This window comes from Aythya ferina (assembly GCF_964211825.1).
Source record: "Aythya ferina genome assembly, chromosome: 1".
In the NCBI taxonomy this organism is placed as follows: domain Eukaryota; kingdom Metazoa; phylum Chordata; class Aves; order Anseriformes; family Anatidae; genus Aythya; species Aythya ferina.
Genome location: NC_140296.1, coordinates 103,751,167 through 103,769,425, shown reverse-complemented (window position 1 = coordinate 103,769,425; position 18,259 = coordinate 103,751,167). Strand labels below are relative to the sequence as shown.

The window sequence follows — 18,259 nt, the reverse complement described above, 5'->3', positions numbered from 1 at the left end:
GACTCAGAGTGGGTAGTCATGGGGTCACCCCTTATTTCCTGACAAAAGGAATTAAGGAATCACTGTATTTTTTCCTTCAGTACTGCTGAGTGTTACCAGTGGAAGGAGTACAGAGGAGGACCATGCACCTTTTGCAGGGGGCGGTCTCAGGCAGGCAGGGAAGGGCATGGGGCTGGGCTCTGCAGCCCCAGACACTTGCTGGCTGACTGCAGAGGTGACAGATCTCTGCCTCTGTCACTCTGGGCCACAGGCAGTGCCCCACAGAGTTGTCTCTCGTGGCAGTACTGGCTGAGAGCCCACGGTGGCTGGGCACGGGTCCGCGGCCTGGTCTGCTGGCTCTCTGCATCCCCTCCGCCACCTGGTTTGCTGGAGGACATCTTCGTCATGGGACATAGGCCCCTCAGTTTGGTTAATTTCAGAAATACGATCTAGAAATGTTCCATTAGGTGCTGTCTTGATGCTGCTTAAAGCAGCAGGTTAATTACAAGCTTAATTTCAGCAGTCCTCGTCAGGGCTCAAGGCTCTCCTCCCGTAGGAAAGGCCTGTGTCGCCCTGCGATAAACTAGGTTAGGGAAGCCAGCAGAAAGAAATAAATGAATAAATGGATATTCCCATTCATCTTATTGTCTGGCTGCACAGACAGCTGTGTCAGCATAACTTGGGAGCAAGGGGACAAGAGAAGAAAAATAAATAGGGCATGGCCAAGCTGGAAGAAATGCTTATGAAGCTCACGAGGTGACTCCCTTTTTGACTTCAAAGTCCCCCTTTGTTTAAAGAAGGTACCTCGTGCTTTGAGCATGCATGGTAGTGGTTTATCCTGAGATACTCTGCACCCCAGTTTTACCCCAACCTGAACATGGAAATGGGATCCCTTTGTGGCACAGTCCCAGTGGGGGAGCCAGTACAGGGCTGGGCTGTAGCCAGCGCTGCCCTCCTGGATGACCACCCAGCATTAGCTGCTTCCCCGTTGCCTTCCCAGTGCCTCACCCACGAGACATACAAGGTGTTGTGTAGGGAGCTGAGATGTGTAAAGCACCCTGCTCGAGAGATTGAGGCACCCTAGGAGTTACAAGCCAAAGGTTTCAGCCATCTCAGCCTGTTGTTGCTTCTGGCCCGCAGCACATAACATGCTGGCAGATGGCTGGCCTTGCTAACACCTCCCTGTTGCTCCCACTGAAGGGACTAAATTCGGTATTGCCAGTTCCACATATGCAGGAATAAAGCATCAAGATACAAATATTATGAACATGGAGGGTTTTCTGATTTGTATTCTGCTTCTTGTGTTAGTAGGATAAATGCTTCTGAGCTTTGCACCACAGCTGAGAAAGCTTGGCTAGGAATATTTATTTCCATTGCACTAAAAAAAAAATAAATCATCTGGCACCGAGAGCCAGGTTTTAAGAGCAGTACCAAATATTGTGGAATTCTCATTAAAATCTCAGGCGATAGCAGCCCTGCAAATGGGAAGCAGCAGCCATGGAAAATTGTAGCCAACTGTTGGTGTGCTCCTTAAGCTTTACGTGATTCTCCAGGCATTTAAGCCCCTGCACCTTTGCTCGGGTGATATAAGACTTCCTTTTATTTTGTTAGTTCTAGCCATAAGTTGAAGTTATTTAATGGGCATGAGTCATAATGTCACGGATATTGCACTGCCAAGGCAACCTGGGTGCTCCCGTGACCTCCACCTGTGCTCGTGGCCACATGGATTTGACCCCCTTTTCCTGCTACTTTTTGGATTTCCCTTTCCCATTCCTTAATGTTAAGTGAAGCCCACGTGTTATTGTCCCTAACAAATGGTAGCTGCTGGGCAGCACTCAGGTGCTACAGAAGGAAATGAGCGCATTCTCCTTGGAGCTCCTCGCAGAGCTAAATAAAGATTTGCAGGGCAAAAATAAAACAATGTAATGAACCTGACAGAAATGGGGCAGTAACTGGAAGGTATTAAAAGGCTGGTGCGGGAACGTGCAGCATTATTGAACCAATTGCCTGTGTTTTAACAACCAGCAGATAAAACTGCTGAAGTTGACGTTGGCTTTGGCAGCTTAAGACATTAGAAATACCCTAAACACATGCACTGTGTGACTGCTCATTAAGACGTAAGTGAAAGATTGCTGTCTACTGGGTAGAAGTGTTTATACTGCAGGAAACAGATTAAGTGGTGTTTTAATATACAGGAAAAGAAAAAGTGATAGCTTAAAAGCAAAACCCCAACCCCCCTAACAAACATTATTTGCCTTGGCTTGGGGATGAGAAACAGCTGTAGGATGTATTTCATACAACTTATAATGGAAAATTAATTGCAGTGAGCACGGACTGCCCAAACTGAATTATGACACATAGCACATTTTACTCTTGGTTTTTAATGGATAGCATAAGGGATTTAATAATTTTTTTTTTACACATTAGTAGAAACACCCAAAAAATGACAGTCCAAGTTCATAAAAGTATGGGCGAGACTCAGAAAATGTAACTTCTTACAGATAAAATACTTCTTTGAATAGATTTTGTTTTGCCAAACATTCCCTGCATGCACATCTTTTTAAAAGGTAAACCTCATCTTTTCAGAAGAGAATCATGCCTTCTGAAAGCTCAGTTATGAACTGCATTTTGTGTTGTTTTCGTTTTATTTGCTGTCCAATTTAGATCCATCCCAGTATGCAGAGTATTTTCTGAATTTATATCTGAATTTCTGAATTCCAATTTCTCTGAATTTTCAGACCCATTAAAAGTGGAAGTCTTGTACAATCATGCCTTTTAAAATATATATTTATTTATTTAATTTATTTTATTTTTTGTAATGGTGGTTGGAAGCTTGTAAGAAACAAAAACCCCGGACCTGGATCACTGCCCTCAGTCTTGATGTAGAGAACCTTATCTAGGATGTGTTCTTGAGCCAACGTTATGTGTTAACATAAAAACTATGAAAGAAGATCAGTGGCTTTTCAATTGAGGCAAAGAGGCAGCAGAATTTAATCTCCTTATTCAATTAGGAAACATATTTCTTAAAGAGTATTGTTTCAATTTCATGAACCATATTTCAGAGCAGTACAAATATAAACAAATATAGTAGATGTGGTTAATGAGTTTCTTTTTTAAATCTGTACAGCAGCTTGCCATTTTAGCTGAATAAATAGACCATCCACGCTACTCTAGCCTTTTTGGCCAAATCACACCATGTTTAACTGCAATTTATCAGTGTAACAGATGTGTGTTATCGTCACTGTGGCCTTTTTACTTCCAGCATTGCTATTTAGCCAAATGCTCCTTACAGACAAATTTACATGGCTTACCTAAATTGAAATGTCTAGTTGAAAATAGCAAGGAACGTGAGAGTCAGCATGGGACTAACATAGAAATGGTGCTGCATCTGATGTGCTAAATTACTGTTGTTCCTTGTAAAAAGTTCATGTCTCAGCCTAGGACTGAATTAGGATGGCTGCAGGACCAGTGGGCTCTGACAACAAGATAGTGCGCCATTGGGATGCTTCTGTTGATAAGGCTAGCAAAACAAAACAAAACAAGCCTGCAAAAAAACTCTGTTCTGTTACAGAAAAGAGTCAGTTTTCCACCAAAATGTTTAAATGTTACATGCTAGCAACAACCTCTCCAGACAAAAAAAAAAAAAAAAAAAAAGTAGGCTGCTTAGTCTTGGTTTCTGAAGAAGCAGGGATTTTCTGTCTTGCTGCATCCATTGAATTTTGATTATGTTTTTCTGCATTATGTGAAGAATAAACATAATGGCATAAAAAGCATAATCCCTGGTGGAACATTCACTGTCTTTTTCGTGTGGCAGGATGCACGCAGGGAGGGGTGACCATGAAAACACCCTTCCCAATCCACCCAAGCAGTGGTAATGATGAAAAACCTTTTCCTAATGGGGCTGGGGGGAGGAGGGAGGAAAGTTGAAAGGAATTAGCATCTGGACTCTGCTTCTGGAAAGTCTTTGCGCTGGCTTGAAGCTCAACCCAGGCATGCAGGAATTTGATAGCAGAGTTCATTTAATCAGTGTTCATTATGATTTGTGATAGTTAGAAGTTGAGTGTATGTGAAGTCTGCTTTCTGTGGAGGCAGGTTAAGGTACAGTAATACTGCTTCTTGTTATTTAAGTTAGAGAATGAGATCCTAGGAGGAAAAAAAAAAGTTACTTACAGAGCTCTGAGGTTGGGATTAGTTCTGTTCATCCCTTTGCCTCTTGCAGGTAATCCACCATTTATTTACAAAAAGTTGCAAGCAGTTATCTGTATCAAGAATGTAGTCTCCAGAAGGGTGTTAAGGCATAGGTGTACAACTTAAAATTGTTATGTTCAGCTTGCTCAGTGAAGGGCTGACCAAAGGCTTTCTCCTTGGCGCTGCCCACTCATTCACTTCCTGGTATTTCCATTTAAAACCAGTCAAGTATAAAGGCAGGCAATTCCTTGCTAGCAAGGAACTTAAAAATAAATGCAAGAATTTCAGCATGGCATTTTAGCCTTATCTGGGAATCAGTATTTGTAATTTCCAACTAAATAGTGCTGTCTGGCCATAACCTGTTTATTTTTACACTTGTAGTTGAACGTTGAACGTGGTCCCTGTTCCAAAACAGGGCAGTCCTACCAGGTCAGTGAGTGCCTCAGGCATAAATTCAGCATCTACTTGTGTGCAGGATGAGGCCTGGCCATCCATGGGAACTCAATGTCTGCTGTCCGCAGCTTTTTGAAATTTTGGAAATTCTGGTTGGCTTTTCACACACATCTCAATTTCAGCAGGGCACTCGCTTTGTGGTGACCCAGACAGCTCCGTAGAGACGGCTCCAGAGGAGGCAGAAGCGCAAGACTTGGAGTCATCTGATGAGGCCGATAAGATGAGCAAGGTGAGAAATTTTCATTTTCACATGCCAAGGAGTGAAAGCACACTGAGCTCCCAGCTGATGTGCCGACTCCCCAGCTGCACCTGATTAGAACATCTTTCCTTGGGAAAATGTGGATCTTACTTTTAAGGTGTTTACAGATGATACTGAATGTAACATGTTACATCTTCGATTGTGGCACATCACCATCAGGACTTGTACCCTTCTACTGGGGATGGTTTGTATCTTCACTATCTTGTGACAATATTCCCACATATTTTCTAAATGGGATGGTTTATCATCTCCAGAGCAGGGCAGCTGAACCAGAAAATCAGACGGATTATTATTATTTCTTATTCTCTCTTGATTTCTAGGCATGGGAGGAATGTAAGTTAAACACTATTTCCTTAAATCAATAGCATAGTGCATATGCTAGTTTTTAAATGCAAACTAATTATAGCCAATCTACCTTAAATTGAAGCAATACTCTCCAATTATAGCTAAGAAGTTGTGCAAATGGATTGCTAATTGCTATCTATTAAGGGGTGGGTTTCACAGCAGTTGGTAGTTTGCTCTAGGCTGGTGTTGGGGAGTTTCACACAACGTTATCTGCGATGATTAGTGGCTTTTGAGGCAGAATCAAGTGAGATTATTTTAAAGGCACTGATTGTTTGTATGTATTTCATGCATAAGTGATGGTGAGATTTTTCCAGCTAATTTTCCACAGAATTCCTGATCTAATGAGTATGAGATCTCACTCAGTTTTTGTTTGTGTGCAGGTGTGGTTTTTCCTAGCTCTTGTTTTAGCTAAAATATGTTATAGTGAGCCCTGTACTCTTTTACTTACTCATTGTAGGAAAAGGAAAAGACCCTGGCCTCTTGTTTCCTGACCTCTGATGTCATGCTAGCCTGTAGTTTTGTCTCTGATAGCCAGGGAGTGGAAGTCAGATAACAGAAAACATTCCTGTGCACGAAATATATGCAGAGGTTGCATGTGGAGAAAGGGATTATTCTTATGTTTTGCTTCCAGGCTTTACTGCAGAACTTTTTCTTGTAAGTACAGAGAATTTATTCTCGAGTAAGTGGAAGGGGTTGTTGACACTTCCCTATTTTTAACTGTAAGGGTGTGGGATTTTCACGTGCTCTGAAAAGACTCTCTTCTGTTGAGCACGGAGGCTGGGGAAGAGCACTGAGTATAACACACAGCTAGTTGGGGAATAAATGTGCATGCTGTGTTTTCTTTTATTTCTGAACTGTGCCAGGCTGGGGGGCTCCATATAGCATCTTGCCTCCTTGATCCTCAGAGCTGTAATTGCCTAAAGCGAGACCTAAGGATTACATGATTAGCCTTGCGGCTCAGCAGATTTAGTTAAACTGAGAAATGTGCATTAGCAGCTCTAATACTTAATATTCATGCAATGGAAGAGTAACTCCATATTCCAACGAGCCTTACCTTCCAATGAGAGGAAAATCTGTCTTTCTGTAAATAAAAAGGTTTGTGCGTATTTTATTTTACAATTCAGAAGGGTATTTTGTGTTGTTTATGTGATATTTACTTCCCATGTAGAAATATTCTGTATTACATAGGCTTTCTTTCTGATTTTTCATGAACTAAAGCTATAGAAATTCCCGAATTATTTTGCTAAGCCCATTGAGAAATCTAGTAAATGGTAAAGGGCGATAGTAGAGAGCACTATTGGTGCTTCAAATACTAATTTTTAAATACAGCATCAATACGGAGAAACAAACGAACAAAAGAAAGGGCACCTAACTGAAAAAAGCTAAATGCATGGGAGGATTTTCCTGGTCCTTTTGCTTTCTGTGTGCTTGGGAAAGCTGATCTGCGTGGGGAGTGAGGAGTCTGCAGGGCATTTTGACCCGTGGAAAATCACCTCCTGGCCAGTACTATGAGGACAACGGCAAAGGTGTTTTCCTGTTCATGCACTGCTGCACCTTTCCATGCTCGTGGGATTATGGAGCAGATTAAGTTGATGTCCTCAGTACTGTTTTACACGGGTTATTTTTGTACACGGGAAGTGAAACGCTGCCCTCAAGTCACCAGAAGGGACATGCTCCTTGTATCACCATTTCCACCACAACTTCCAGTCTTCCTCGGATGCCGAAGAGGACTTTCTGATTGTTCCACGTGTTTATTTACTGGCCATCTTGGCAAAAGTTGAGCAGGAGCACTCTTACCCACTTACAGCTGGGCAGCAGAGGAAATCCAGTTGAGCTACGCTGGAGCCTCCCAGCTAGATGCAGAGTTCCCCATCTTTGAGTGCAGATGCAGCGTTAGCAGCTGAAGATCAGAAAACAGTGTTTGGGTTGTGCAATAGCATGATTCAGGGACAGGGCTTAATCCTGCAAAGATCATCACTGCGTGGCAGCCTGCTGATGTCCGCAGCGCGCTGCTGAGGAGAAGAGCTCCCAGCTCCTCCAAGGAAATTTCCCAGCTCGCCAGCCAGCAACGTGAGTCTAGATGAGAGTTAATAATTGATGGGAAAAGGAGAGGAACGTAGCGCTGCGGCTGTCCTTCATGCGTTCTTGTAGCACACACTGGGTAGGCTTGTTATGAAGGTAAGCTACGTGAAATCCTACCAAAAGCTGGACTTGGATCCCTTCTACCTGTAGCTTTGTCATGTAGGTGATACGTAGATGGGTAACACAGGAGGTACTTCAGTGTGGCTCATCTCCTCCTCCTCCCTTCCAGCTGTCTCTTTCCCTTCCCCTAGCTCAGCATGTGTGCATGTGGGTGTGTGTTTGCTTAGTAGTGGTGCATTTGTGTCATAATCTGCAAAAGCCTCCAAGCTGTCGATGGTGGTTGTGGATTTGGAGGGTATACCACTGAGCTTTGAGGATTCCCCCCTTTTCTGGAAATCATATCTTTTGTGTATCCTAAAGACCTGATAACACAGAAATTACTTCTGCTTTGATATCCTCAAAGGAACCATTATAATAACAAGCAAAAATAAGATTACTTTAAAGTGGTTTAAAATACTAGAATCCAATTTCCAAGGTGAGTTGAGGCATTCGCAGCGCAGTGGCATGGGGTAGCTGTTTTTCTCTGAACTTCCTTCCTGTCTAATTTCATGATCCCTTTCCTGAATCAGCCAGCACTCTTATGTGTGGGACCTCTTGGTTGAAATCTTCATAAACACTAGCAAGCATGTGTGCTTTCTGGGTGCAACTTTTTTGTTCCTGTAGGCGCTGCAGCTGAATTGTACACCCAGTTGCTTCTTCTCTGGGATGGGCTCCACACTTTCTCCATTTCATGTGGGAGCCAGCACTGAAGAGGAGAAGAGAGCTGGGGGAGAATAATGGGGGAGAGTAATTTCTTGAACAGTTACTTGCCTGTGTGGTGACCTGTTTTGGCCTTTTAAATATTTTAGAATAAATTGAGGTTTAAAGGAGGTACGCTGAAAAGTGAGCATATGTGTAAGTGCTTAGTGCTGCAGGTTGCCAAGAGCTGAGCTGCATGCTGTGTTACATCACAAGAGGAGTCCTTGTGGATATGTATTTTTTTCCTATAATGGTCCTTTGATAGGGATGCTTTCAAAAATCAAAACCCAAATACCACCTGTAATCAGTTACAGTCACAGTCACAGAGGGGTTGAGGTTGGAAGGGACCTCTGGAGATCATCTGGTCCAACCCCCCTGCTAAGCAGGATCACCTAGAGCATGCTGCACAGAAGATGGCATCCAGGCAGGTTTTGAGTATCTCCAGAGAAGAAGACTCCACAACCTCTCTAGGCAGCCTGTGCCAGTGCTCTGTCACCCCCACAGTAAATAAGTTATCCCTCATATTCAGCTGGAACCTCCTGTGCTTCCGTTTGTGCCTGTTGCCTCCCATTCTGTCACTGGGCACAACTGAAGAGACCGGCTCCATCCTCTCGACACCCTCCCCTCAGGTATTTATGCCCATTGATGAGGTCTCCCCTCAGTCTTCTCTCTTCACCTGGCAGATGATTCACTTTGGAAGAGGGAGCAAGGAAGAAAAATTAGTTATCTGAATAAATGGTAACCTTTATACAGGGAGAAAATAATTTATTGTAGAACACAGAACTAAGGCTTGCCTTACAAAGCCAAATAAAATGTTGCAATGCTGCAGGACACTCATTCCTTCTTGCTTTTAATTTGGGGCATCTGCCTCTTGAAAGTGAAGCTATTTACCCCTGCAGCGCTCCTACTTTGGGGAGCGTGCTGTACGGGTGTGTGTGTGCACACTCATACCATTTAGAGGTGTTATTTTGGAAGAAAATAGGTCGTCTTCTCTGTGCACCGTTATCGAAGATCAGAATTAAGCCTCAGAAACCTTCAGTGTGCTGCAATAGACGTGAAAGGATTAAAATGGGGATTTGAGGGGTAGGTTTTCCAGTGGCATAACTGGCTTTTTAAAGTTCTTTTAATTCTCTGCCTCTGTCCCTTCAGATGTTTAATATTCTTAGGCAGCGCAGTTCGTAGCCAATCGGCTCATGCTCAGCCACAGGCAAGAGACATTTATATTCCGGGGCTGCCTTCGCCTCCCCTTTGCTGCATTTCAGCCTTCCTGCTGAAGTTTCCCCTCTATGCGACGCTACGAAAAGCAGCGTTAAATCTTCAGCTGCAGCTCCTGGCCGGCTTTTAATTCCAGCTGATGCGGTGAGTGAAGGAGGCCCACGGCAAGTGACACAGGAGGAGGAGGAGAGGCTCTGCCTGGATGAATATGGTCGCTGCCCTTCCTCATTAAAACGCGCCTGTCCTCTGCGCCGCGGCGCGAGGAAGCGGCGCGGGAGCTCTCCCGGGAGCGGGGAGGCATTTCGGATCAGCCCAATATGCGGCGAGCTGGGATTGTTCTCACAGCCGAGCCTGGAGAGGCGGAGTGAGGGCTCCCCCAGTATATGCTGCCTGCCTTCCCGGCCATGTCGGCGCCGTGGCGAGGTAACCGTAAAGTCAAGAGTGAAGGTGCTGTGCGAGCCGGCGACTCCTTGTACCGCATGCTGTACTTGGTGAGCAGAGCTGCCGCGCGGCGTGACTGGGAGAAGTAATTAGCAGCTAACGGGAGTTCCCATGCTGTCTTAATTGTAGGGCTGTGGGTTCGAGGCTGAGCTGTGATGCACGGCCCCTGTAGAGGCTTTTTGTTATTGTGCAATGTCATTAGCGGCCCTACTAGTGCCTGAAAAGTTGCAGTTTGCCTGAAAAGATGCAGTTTGCCTGAGTTTTGGCTGGGAGGTCAATGGCTTCGAGTCTGCTGCCTGTTGCGGAGCAGAGGTGTTGCATGCAGTTCAAGAGGGTGTTTATTCTGTCTGATGCCCATGCACCCATATCTTTTGGTAAGGGGAATGCAAAAGGGAAATCGGAGACCACCCTCACAACTACAGGGCTGGCAGCCAAACCTCCTGTCTGTGGGCACTGTTAACACAATTAATTGGTGATTTTCAGGACCTGCTTCCCCTGCATGCGAAGGGTGTGAGCTGAGCTCCTCTGCTGAGCCCCCTGCAGAGGAGGGGTTAATGTACCGGCAGGGTAAACTTCACCCTACAGCCCAGTTGTGCAAGGACTCTGGCTCGTTTTAAGGTTGCTGGATGGGACTGCTGGCAGAATCAAGTGTGAGGCTGTAATTGTGGAGAAATCCCACTTCGGTAGTGGCTGGCAAGCAGAGCTGGTGCTGGGAGATAAAGGGATGTGCTTCTGTTCCAGGCCTTCCCTGTTGTATCCACTTCCTTAGGGAAATGGGGACAGAGGTGCTTTTGTTCATGCTGTTTGGGAGTTTCAAGCAAGCAGCTCTGTTCTGACCCTCACTGGGTGTGACACACACCTGCTTCCTGTCTAGCAATTGATTTTTAAGTAAATACGAGGTAGAAAGGATCATGTTTGGGCATGAAACAGTTTGTTCAGTGAACAAGCAAGAGAGCAGGTTCGTAAATGTGCTTGAGCCTTTCCATTTTTCATCCACCTGGAGAGCACAGGATGAATGATGCTTGGGAAACGCACAAAGATGCGGGGCATGGGAGTGGCAAGGCAGAAGCCAGAGCTGGAGCTGGCTGTGGGAGAAGCCAGCGAGCATTTTGTGGAGTGTGCACTTGTGGAGATAAGGCATTTAAAAGTCCTCTGGACTTCCTTTTTGGCCTATGGGCATAGCTGTTCCCTCTAGGGCAGAGTCAGTGTCTGTGTGACAGTTATCCAATTTTCAGCCACTTGTTAGTGTTCAGCTGATGTTTCACGGTGTAAGTGGATTTGCACTCCTTCTCTCTGGGTGACCCATCTTTCCCAGCAGCTTACTGCAAAAGCATGATGGTGAGCTGTCTGCAGGGCATCAAGCACAAACTGCTTCAAGCACTTCATTTATTTTTGGAGTTTGATTCCTTACCATGTTTTTTACATCGGAACTATTTTGAGTTGTACGCGTGGCTCTCAAAATGAAGTGCCACTGGGTAAGGCTTCCTCATGTATGTTTTTCAAGAGGTATTCTTAACAAAGCTAAATGATTCTGAGGAAAACCCGGCCTATTGTGGGTCTCTGCAGGCTTACATTAGCAGCTATTAACTGTCAGTTCTTTGTCCCTTTCCAGCAGAGCAGGTAGCTCAGGCAGGCTTTTTTGGCTGCACTGAAGCCGGGCGTTAACCTACTGTGCTTTTTGGATTTGGAGCTGTTGAGATCAAGGTGACACATGTTGAAATCTAATGCAAACTGAACCTAAAGGCTTGGGTGTGCTTTGTACTTAAGCGTCCAGCAAGCATAGGTGGAACCTTGATGAGAAATAAAAGGAGTTGCTTTGACTAATAAATCCAATGACGTGTTCCATTACCAGAGCTGAATTAGTTAAAAAATGGATTGGTTCAACTCCCCCTCCTTTTTTTTTTTTTTTTTTTTTTTTTTTTTAATCCCACTTTTCCTTTCTTCTTGATACGAGCTTAAGTCTAAGACTCTGAAGATGAATACTTTTCCTTTAGGAAACTGTGTCCAGGAGGCATTTTTGTGTAGACAGCTGCAATTAGTTCACTGTTTCCAGTTGTGTCCCGGAGAAAATTATCCTTTGCAGAACAAGACACCTTGCAGTGGTAAATGTGGGTGAACATTTACAGCTATAAGGTACCTTTAGGGAAAGGAACTTTATTCTGGAGGGAAATCCCTTACTTGCCACTCAAATGGTTAATGCTCCTCTCAGGATTCATGGCTGTGTAGCCTTGTAGGTGAACTTAGATGAAAACGTGTGTGAGCAGGCTCTGCAGCCCAACAAATGTGGAGCATTTTTGGCATGTGCTCATCAGAAGATGTGGGGTGTTTCAGGCTCCTGATGCTGTTGTTGCTACTGCCTGGTGGAAGTCATCTCCCAGGGGGCAGGGCTGGGTCCCCAAACAGTAAGGTGATGGTATGCTTGTTTCTTCTCTCTTTTTTTTTTTTTTTTTTTTCTCTTTCTTCCCAACTTGTCCCCATTTCTGCCCTCTCTGCCCCTGTATCCTCTGAAAATGATAATTTGGGGTAAGTTCAGGAAGTTTTAGCGTGGACTGGAGGGATATAGAGGCACTGCTGGAAGTCTGTAAATCTGGATTAAGATACTGTGGCAGGATTAAGGTTAGAGAGGTGTGATCAAGTAAAGCAGCTCCTTTCCCTCCCGTGCCCTCCTCAGGTCTTGGGGAGGGAAGGAGATAGGGCACGCTGCAGCCTTAGCAATCCTAGAAGCCTGAGGCTGTCGTCATTGACACCGGAGACTGTTCCTGCTCCAAACTTCTCAGTGAAATGAAAGATGCAAGTAGGAGATCTGACTAGAGGAGGTGAAGAGAGGATAATTCTCTTTATATAGAGTCAGATGATTAAACATTAAAGAAACTAGCTAGATGTAGCAGCTCTGGGGAAAAAAAGGAAAAAAGAAAATGGCTTACAAGGAGGAATTTCACCCTGCAAGGGGTATTTCCAGATCAGAACAAAAATACAGCTACTTTCCCAAAGAGCTTGCATTTCAAGCCTTAGGCTTTGGTTACCCTGATGGCTCTGCTTCCCCTAAAACAGCTGAAAGGGTTTCTATCTCTGCATTGTCTCCATGGCTCTACTGACACAGCCATTCATTCACAGGACTGCTGCAGAGTAGATTAGGGAACTGCAGAGGGCTGGAGGGTTTTGTTTTCACAGTCATTTTTAGTTCTCAATTCTTGGGCCCATTTGTTTGTTTCAATTGCAAGTGCTGGACAAGCCTATTAAAGTTTGTGCTTATCTGAAACCGGGAATGTTACTGAACAGCACTTCAGTTAACTCAGATTGTGCATTTTTTCCCCTTATCCTGGGTTGCTAAAAGATAAAGTAGACAGATGCATGAAATGATGTCTACACTTCTGGACTTCAGTGACTATTAAAAAGCCTCCAAGCTGCAACTGTGTAATTGCAAAGGCTTCTCAGCTCTGTTGTTCCTCTAGCTCTTGGCTAAGATATTACCTCTAGCCTTTCCTCTTTCTTTTTAAAGAGTACAGAACAGGTTGCTGCTTTCTGTCGCAGTCTTCATGAAATGAACCCTTCTGACTCAAGTGCTCATCCTCAGGAATTCACAGGACCCCAGCTGGCCACCATGAGACAGCTCACAGACGCGGATAAGCTGCGAAAGGTTATCTGTGAACTTCTGGAAACAGAGCGCACCTATGTCAAAGTAAGGGATCTCAGTGTGTCGGTTCAGTCTGCTAATATTGCTTCTGGAAAATTTTGTTAGTCTCTTTTCTGCTTCAAATCCGTGCATGTATCTCTTGTCAATTTACGTGCAATGCTATAATCTGTCACTAGAATAATAACTTAAACAAATCTCTGAAATAAGTAGGCATTCAGAATTCATTCAGTCATTTTGAAATAACTTTGTTTGATATGCAGAAGAACAACATTCCATGTGATCCATGATTTTGTGGGTAACTATGTAGATGTTTCCTTTTACACAGTTGTAAATTCTGTGAAATTGGACTCTTGTTTTATGTGTGCGGAGGAAACATGCGTAGGCTTGGAAAACTGTGGTCTTAGCCACTTCAATATATATTCAGAAGCAGTTCAAGAAACCAACATGGGAATCTTTTTCTGAATTTTTAGGACTTGAACTGTCTGATGGAGAGATATCTGAAGCCTCTACAGAAAGAAACGTTCCTCACACCAGATGAGGTATGCTAACTGTTCCTTACCTTTTTGCTAGATAGCTTACATGCACACAGTACTCCACTTCCCTAGAGTTGGCTTGCTAGTCCCAGTGAGGTCTACAGAGAAATTTAGAATTCAATTTCTTCTAAAACAGCTGATTGAGCAGCACCTTTATGTCGTGCTTTTATTTTAACACGTTATACAATAATGGATAGTTAGTGTTTTTCATCCCTGACATCACACATCCATGTGTAACTGGACTGAGAATTACTGAAGTTCTAAAAAAGATGATTTACCTGCAAAGTGACCTTAACAGTGATACTTTGAGCATGCTGTTTTTTTTTCTCTCTTATTAGCTGGATGTTCTCTTTGGGAATCTGACTGAAATGGTAGCATTCCAGGTAGAATTCCTGAAAACTCTTGAAGATGGAGTAAGGCTGGTTCCAGACCTGGAAAAGCTTGAGAAAGTTGAGCAATTTAAGGTAATCATTATTTACATTCAGAGTAGACTTACATTTTGATGTTGTACATAATGATGAAATATCCCAGAAGCTGTCCTCTGACATGCTTCATTATACTTGTCTTGGCTACTGTCAGTCTGCATGTGAAAACTTGTATGTACTTACACTCGAGACTAATTGTGAGCTATTACTGAGACCATTTGAAGATCTGTGATTGATTGTACTTCATGTTACATTGAACTGTATGGAGCACTAGGAATATGTCATGCCATGTGCTTCGGGATGCTATTCTTGCCCTTCTGTGAGATTTCTTGTCTCGAGCTGTAAGGAGAATCTAGAAATGGAATATTACATAAAATCTTTGTTCTGACAAGCCTAATGCAGTAGTTCAGAAACCCATTAGGGCTATGGTTCAGAACATAAATTGAGTTCTGCATCTAGTTTTTTGTGCATAACAGAACTATATAGCAAGTACTTCTGGGTATCAGCACCTGTATGTGAAATGTAGAAGTGTAAACTAAAGGCCTATATACTGCATTAAAAATATATACGTATATTTTTTCTCCTATATATATATATTTTTTTTTTCCAATTCAGCTTTTAAATACTTAAAGGGGCCTTATAAAAAAGATGGAGAGCAACTTTTTGCTCAGTCAGATAATGACAGGACAAGGGGGAATGTTTTTAAACTAAAAGAGGGAAGGAGGAAATTCTTCATTCAGAGGGTGGTGAGGCACTGGCACAGGTTGCCCAGAGAAGCTGTGGATGCCCCATCCCTGGAGGTGTTGGAGGTGTTCAAGGCCAGGTTGGATGAGACCCTGCGCAGCCTGATCTAGTGGGTGGCATCTCTGCCCATGGCAGGGGGTTGGAATTGGATGATCTTTAAGGTCCATTCCAACCCAAGCCATTCTGTGATTCTGTGATGTGTATTTTCCATATATATATATATATAATATGTATAAATATATATATACATACACATATGAAATTGTGGAAGTTGGAATTGTTTTATGCTTTCTCTAGTTATGTACTGAATTTATGGCAAGTAGCTAATACAGCACTTAGTCTTTGGGGAATTTTACCCATGCTTTGACAACTCACCTTGGCAGAGGACAGGATGTCTTGATGAATAATAATAATTCCATTGGGATTGCTCTTCAGCTAACGTATAGCCCTGGAAGAACTACTGAAAGAAGTTTGTGTGTGTGAATGCAATTTTTGCCATCAGGTGTTCATTTAAAATCAGCATCAGTCCTAAGTGCTGCTGTCCTAACTAGAACACCGCTTTTGTTTTGTAGGACACATGCCCTTAATGGGGAATGAAAATACATTTTTTTAGTGGTAGAAGCCTCTGTAATCACTGCTGGGACCTTTAAGAGAAAAATTGTTAAAATTCCTCCTTATGGAGAGAAAGAATTGTGCTCTGAGTACTGCTACTTTTACCTCTTTACATAAAATGTGTACCAACTTCATTTTCACTTCTGTCCTATGGGCATAGTCTGAAAGCAGCATGCAAAACGGGACTTCGGGGCTTGGTTTCATTTCTGTAGTTTGTTTTCTTCAGCCAACTGTAGGCCAGCTGCCTCTATGTTATCACATTCCCTCCCATGCCACTCTCTTATTCCTTAGAGGGTAGTGGAGCCAAAGACAGAGTCATCTGAGGGAAGGATTGTGTTTGGCCCATAACACAAACTCCTTTTCAGCAGGGTAGGGGACTTGCTGTGTTTGTGCAGGGGGATGCTCGTCTTGCTTGCACTTCCTCAATGTCTGATCCACTGCAAAGTTGGATACATCCAGTCCTTCCTATGGCCATTATTTAAACAAGAAGGTTTTAAGCTCAGGCATTTAAATACAGTTGTGGGGCTGTGAACCTAGCTCCCTGTTAGGTGATGCGCCTTCAGATCAGCCTGACTGGGAACATTGCTAATTATGTAAACAACATAGGCTGTATCAAGGTTGGATTCAGGCGCCAAGGCTGGTCCTGTTTTCCGCTAGGTAGTGTGAAAATATTCTAAAAAGGCAGTGTCTGTCATTTGAAAGCTAAATGGAAACGCTCCATCTCACTCATGCATCTCTACTATTCCCCTATGCTTCTACCCCATTATAGAGGTTGGAGGAAAAAAACATTCTGTGCTTTTTCTTTCTTTCTTTTTTAATCCTAGAAAGTGTTATTTTCCTTGGGTGGATCCTTCCTCTACTACGCTGACCGTTTCAAGCTGTACAGTGCCTTCTGTGCCAGCCACACAAAAGTCCCAAAAGTACTGGTGAAAGGTAAGAGCGGTGTGCTGGTCAAACAGACCACAAAGAGTTGTGGCAGCAACACATTGGTTTGGGCTATTTTAAGCTGCTGTGTGGATGATGAAATGTGTCTACTGTACACCAGAGACCACATGGAGAGATTTGTGCTTGAGGAGTGGGGGCACGTGTGCCCGGCTGCTCTCTAGGAGTCCTTGCAGTTTTGAGGAATTAAGTCTGTCTGTCCTGACAGGCTCACAGATTGCTCTGTGCCATGGATGTTCTTAGACCACCACTGATGTAATGATACCCAACTAACTCATTACAACAGGTGGCTAACGTTGCATGCAGTTTTTCCTCCACTCTTATTTATTCTCCCCCAACACATCCAGTTTCTCTTCAGTCATGTGGGGGATGAAAAGTCTTCATAAACAGGCAATGTGGCCTGCACTAATGGGTCACTATGCATTTTGGAACCAGAAGTGGTGATGACCTCTGGTTCCTCTTAGGGAACGTGCAGTGAATCCATGCTTGTCATAATCCCATTGAAGCTCCAGCAAATGTGGTTGAATGCTGACAGCTGCTAGGAAAAGACGAGCCTTGGAGACTGTTTTATGGAAGCTGTCTAAATGTTTTAACTTCGCCGTGCTCTTTCCCCTCTCTTCCTCTTCTTGCTTTCGATCCAATTTGCCTGAGAAGTTTACATGTACAAATTCCTAGCAGAGCTTGGCTTGCTGAATTGGAGATGAATGAACTGTGGTTTGGCATATAAGTGCTTGCCAGCCCCCTTGCCTTGGAGTGATGGTTTTTGTCCCATAGAACTGTTAATCTCTTAGAGCTAGCGCTGCTTCATGCAATTCATTTCTGGCTGAGATGTAACATAAACAGATGGTTCCATTTGTAGGAGCTCTGCCATTAAGGGGGGAGATATCCAGACATCTGGATGTCTGTCAATACGAAGGGTTTTGTGGGTTGTTGCTTGGGTTGTTCATTTTTTGCTGTGCAGCTTCTTTCATATCTTCTTGTAAACTTTCATTTATTATGCTGCAAAGAATAGTTGGCAGCTCTGTGGAATACAGGAATTAATGATTTGTTGCTAGTTACGTTCATGCTTCCTTTTGGCATCTGTTTCACCTTAATGTTAAGGGCATAGACTAGGTAGTTCTAGTGATTTTTTTTTTTCATTGCTGACTATTTTTATAAATGAAAAATGGTTGAGCTTGAATTATGAGACAAACAGAACTTCATATTTGATTCCAGAAATCTAAATCTCCTTTAAAACCTGAGAGTGTGTTTTAAGTGTAATTTAGTGTCCTCAGCTGAAGTGCAGGTGACTTTTTGGATTTGAAATTGAAGTTGCCTTATTAGGGTGGGTGACTGCCTGAGGGATGAAGCAAAAAAAAACAACAGAAAGAAAACCACCCAACCTGAGCAGGGAATGTGGCTCCCATTAAATAAGTTGTGGGGAATTATTTCTGTACTGAATAACTTGTATGTCTAATACTGCTACCTTATCCATGCTCCCCTCCCTGTACAAATGTATGTTCTAGTAGAAGGAGCAACAGGGGAAATAGTATTTCTAGAAATGCAGTAACAGTACAGTAAAAATGATGATAGCAATCAGGTACCCAGTCTGCCTGCACTGTCAACATAA

The 18,259-nt window shown here is 43.4% G+C and overlaps 1 protein-coding gene across 21 annotated transcripts in view; it reads left to right on the top strand.

Moving 5' to 3' along the window:
* The window catches only part of TIAM1 (TIAM Rac1 associated GEF 1), a 155,789-nt gene that overhangs the window by 126,013 nt on the left and 11,517 nt on the right, over positions 1-18,259 (top strand). For 9 of the 21 annotated variants that reach the window (XM_084538657.1, XM_084538672.1, XM_084538674.1 and 6 more), the window contains 5 exons: positions 4,743-4,849; positions 13,260-13,439; positions 13,865-13,933; positions 14,266-14,391; positions 16,533-16,641. In XM_084538657.1, the coding sequence (XP_084394783.1) occupies positions 4,743-4,849; positions 13,260-13,439; positions 13,865-13,933; positions 14,266-14,391; positions 16,533-16,641 (591 nt within the window). Of the gene's footprint in view, positions 1-4,457; positions 4,597-4,742; positions 4,850-5,343; positions 5,371-5,447; positions 5,570-5,681; positions 5,879-6,906; positions 7,403-9,600; positions 9,811-13,259; positions 13,440-13,864; positions 13,934-14,265; positions 14,392-16,532; positions 16,642-18,259 lie in introns of those variants that run through there. The other 12 variants (XM_084538667.1, XM_084538661.1, XM_084538665.1 and 9 more) reach the window with 12 other exon arrangements.